Here is a 4,248-nt window from a genome sequence, read left to right on the forward strand (position 1 = left end):
GAATGAAATCTAAAGGACGAACGAAACAACTAGTTACAATCACGTACGAGATCACGGCAATCGCTTTAATTACCTCGACAAACTGAGCTGTCCTCGGACTCTTTAATAGAAATACTTAGAGCTCGCAAGACTTCTAAATGCCAGCCGTTATGGAAGCGAAGTGAACGAGTTTGAGTTTGTTCTTGAACAAAAAACCTTCTGCAACATTTAACTCATTATTTAGCAATTGCGCCAATTTAAATTTCAAATGGTGACATAGAGTTCGCGCCTTCGGAGACATCGAGCTAACTTTACTACATTGAACATTACAAAGTTTCGTTGCCATATTGAATATGGTTGTCGTCATAGTACTCAAATATCACAACATATAGTTGAGACACAAACCATGTCGACGAATTGCTTTCTCGTTAACACGTACCGAATTTAATTTGAATTTGAACATTTACTTTTTACTTAAAAAGAAAAAACGTCAAAAGCTACAAATATTAAATTCAACTAAAACAGACGACACGTAAAAACTATCAGACTCAATAACAATAATAAAAATTAATTTCAAAAACTTATATACACTTGATTTTGCTTAAAAAGATAAAAAAGTCTGAAGATACGAATATTTACGTAATTTAAAACGGTAAAAAAACGTAAAACGTTACAACGCATCTTACTTTCTTATAAACATAAGAGAGCAGATGCGTGTTTTGGTTGAAAGATCATTTAAGATTACCTTTGTTTGGGTCCCATCTCACTGCTCAATCTCTGGTAATGAGAAGGCAGACTCGCTGGCAAAGGTGGGCGTACAGGAAGGTGAGCTTTATGATAGACAATTCTCCAGCAACGAGTTTTTCCCATTAGTCCGTCAGAGTACTCTTCAAAGCTGGCAAAGGAATTGGACACATGACGAACTATTTTCCATATTTCCCAAAGTTTCTGCCCGAGCGTGGTTCAGAGGTGGGAACTAGGGTTGTGGTACCGGTAGTACCGGTTTGAAAAATACCGGGAATACCGGCGATTTTCGGTACCGAAAATACTGGTACCAAACACCAACACCATGGTGTAGATCGTTGGGGCAAGTGTGCATAATTTCCTGAAGCATGTTCCCTCGATTGTAATTTTAAAACTACTGGAAATTCGGCTGAAAAAGGTTGAAGAAGGTGAAATTGCGTATTTCAATCTTCGGATGCTTTTCTGATTCTCATATCTCTAATTTTTACAGATTCTAAAGCTTACTCAGCCCCTACCCATTAAGATCATTATCATACATAGTTTCAAGAATATCTTCATATATTTTTGATATTATGATTCCATAGATCATATAAATCTTTAATATTTCCAAATTCCTTAGACCCTCTAGGCTAGGCTGTTCAAATGCTTCAATTTCCTAATGTTTCTGCGTTATTTAGAGTCTAATAAACTCATTTTTTGATCTCCCAGAAGACCTCGATTCATTATTGATAACAGAAATTGTCTACATTTCATACAAATCTACATGTCATACAAATTATTCATCGGACCCTTTTCTAGACATCCCTTTTACTACAGATTTCATAGATTCACCATATTTTACTGATTTATTTATTTATAGGGTTAAGGCAGGCATTTTAGTCTTATGGTCATAGTATCAAATATCAATAAAATAGAAGCTTTTTTGCCAAATTCATCCGTACCCAATCGTAAGCTTGGGCGAAACGTTCTGCTATAGTGGAGTTCTAGCAAAATGACGTTGCTTTCATTGATTTTATCCCCTATGACGATGGACGGAAATACCTACCGTGTCCCCAATAGAATGTGTGATGTTTTCCAGAATACCTGAAAATGCGGGATAAGTAAGCTGAATCCGTGACTGTCCCGCATAATCTAAGCGTTACGTAATTTATGGATGTTGTTGTTGATGGATCCCGAGGTAAGAACCATTGATCACACTTTCTAAATAACTAATGAAAATAAATTAGGAAAACAAAACAATCACCCCAGCAACGAATCATTAAATTTGTAATAGGAAATATCCTATCCTAAACCAGATAGATTAAAGCAATTTTGGTAGCGGTCAAATGGCATATGAATTTCTATTTCTAAACGCGCAAAACTATCTGAATCGATTAGAAATTGCCAAAAGTTATACACATAACGTTCTGCGTAGTTATTCAGGTTCCATTTTCAGCCTTTCAATTGGTAAAACAAGACATACAACAATCCATATAAAAGGGTAATTAGGTATCGACAATAATCCCAACATGATTCTAAACAATTTCATACTTAGTGAATACGCCAGCACCCAGTCCACTGAACGCACAATCCAAAGTAACAGTGCTACTTAGGATTTTCCAAAACCCGGGAGCTAATCGACTAACAGATGATGAATTTGGGAAACCCATACGGAAAGGGCAGTAGATTTGAGAGATGACATCAGCTCACATGGATGTATTTTCCGTTTGCAGTGCATATCTAATCTCCACCAGAAAACCGAATTACATATAATTGTAATTGAAATCGTGTCACCTTAGAATGACGAAAATTCATATAAATATAAATTCGCCTATTTCTTAAGTATCATTAAGTAGTAGAATTGAGTCAAAGTAAGATGACGAAAGTACTCATAGTTATTGCATTATACCTTGCAACAGTAGCTGCAGGTCCTGAGGAGGACATTTGGTTGCAGTTCAATAAACGTATGCCAAATGCATACTATGGATTGAAGGAACCCATTGTGAGGCCTCCCATTACTGGACGAGTTGTCGGAGGTATTGATGCCAACATTGCGGACTTCCTGTATCAACTTTCGTTGCGCTACAATGGATTCCATGCCTGTGGAGCTTCGATCATTTCTAACCAATGGGCTCTTTCGGCTGCTCACTGTACTTATCCGTTGCCTAGTGTGGATATTGTAAGTTTCCTTGAAAACCTAATAAATCCATAATCTAATAAATACGACTTAAAATTGTTATCGTAGGTAAGCCTTCGTGGAGGCACCGCTAACCGCTTGCTTGGAGGCACCATATTCAGTGTTGATTTGATTATTAACCATCCTCAATACGTCGATGAGACTCTTGAAAACGATGTTTGTGTACTTCGCACTGTGCAAGCTTTGCAAGGATTGGATATTACTCCCATTCAGCTGGTGCCAGCTGAAACGTATTATCCGCATGGAACTCGCGCCGTCGTGTCAGGCTGGGGTCTCACGGTAAAACAGTATTCTTTGTTAAGCATTTAAAAGCAATTATTCATAAGATATCCTGAATTGTCCACAGAGCGTACCTGGGTCACTGCCAGTCACACTACAGATGGTTGACATCCCAGTGGTTGATCAAGCAACATGTCGCGCTGGGTGGCCAGAAGGATGGGTGACCGATGAGTAAGTGCCGCGCTGTGAATCATCGAAGTATGATGAATAACATAATTTTCTCATTCCAGTATGATTTGCGCCAGTGAGCCAAATCGTGATGCCTGCGATGGAGATAGCGGTGGCCCACTTGTTACTGGTGGACGACAAATTGGTATTGTTTCATGGGGCGCACTAAACTGTCTTGGTAACGAACCTGGGGTATATGCCCGAGTAGCTTTCCCGCTTATTCGTAACTGGATCACAGAAGTCACCGGAGTGTAAAAGCTTTTATTTTGCCAAGAGTTATTGAATAATAAAATGTATTTAATTTAAACACGTAAACACGTAAACATTCTTACATGAACTTGACCTGTCTTTCAAATTAATGTTTGCAAAAGCTTTCCACAGTGATCATTGAAAAGCTTTCTATGCATATAATAGTGGGGTATCCAGTTAGCCTTGCGAGCAAAAACGTAGGATTGCCAACCCAAAAATGACGTGTTCGTTTCTTGGTCTGGTTTATGATGTTTTCGGGTGGGAAATATTATCGACTCCCTGAGCATATTGTATCTATTTAACTTGTCACACAAGATACATACTCCTTCAAAGGGGCCATCGGTTGGCATAATCATAATCATGCAACGGTAGGGAAGCATGTAATTGTATGAACTAGTATGCCATGCATTCGTTCGGAACCAACCAAACATATTTCGAAATCGGTTCGAAATCAATAAGATATATGTTTTATAGAACGGGTTTTGAATAGGAACAAATTCTAGAATTAGAGGTGTGAGCCGCCGCGCCATGCCGCCCTGACTGTTTTTGGTATCGCACCGCCGCCGAAATTTTTGCATCGGCGCGTTGCTATTTAAAATCTGTAACGCCGCTGATTTTTTATTTTCTGGAAATCCTATGAAAATTTCAGTAAT

The 4,248-nt window shown here is 38.4% G+C and overlaps 1 protein-coding gene across 1 annotated transcript; it reads left to right on the forward strand.

Moving 5' to 3' along the window:
* The first annotated feature begins 2,516 nt into the window (after positions 1 to 2,516).
* Positions 2,517 to 3,601, forward strand: LOC134203718 (trypsin alpha-3-like). The gene is made up of 4 exons (XM_062678578.1): positions 2,517 to 2,881; positions 2,948 to 3,178; positions 3,246 to 3,349; positions 3,409 to 3,601. Exons 1-4 carry the CDS (start codon positions 2,579 to 2,581, stop codon positions 3,599 to 3,601), a joined length of 831 nt encoding a protein of 276 aa, XP_062534562.1. The 5' UTR covers positions 2,517 to 2,578.
* Positions 3,602 to 4,248: the final 647 nt, after the last annotated feature.

Source organism: Armigeres subalbatus, unplaced genomic scaffold, assembly GCF_024139115.2.
Source record: "Armigeres subalbatus isolate Guangzhou_Male unplaced genomic scaffold, GZ_Asu_2 Contig207, whole genome shotgun sequence".
NCBI classification, from domain to species: domain Eukaryota; kingdom Metazoa; phylum Arthropoda; class Insecta; order Diptera; family Culicidae; genus Armigeres; species Armigeres subalbatus.

Excerpts from the sequence above, each read along its gene's own strand:
- LOC134203718 (XM_062678578.1), top strand. The coding sequence starts at position 2,579 with ATGACGAAAGTACTCATAGTTATTGCATTATACCTTGCAACAGTAGCT. Across the intron at positions 2,882-2,947 it reads CGTTGCCTAGTGTGGATATT|GTAAGCCTTCGTGGAGGCAC; the intron begins GTAAGTTTCCTT and ends TTGTTATCGTAG. Across the intron at positions 3,350-3,408 it reads GAAGGATGGGTGACCGATGA|TATGATTTGCGCCAGTGAGC; the intron begins GTAAGTGCCGCG and ends TTCTCATTCCAG.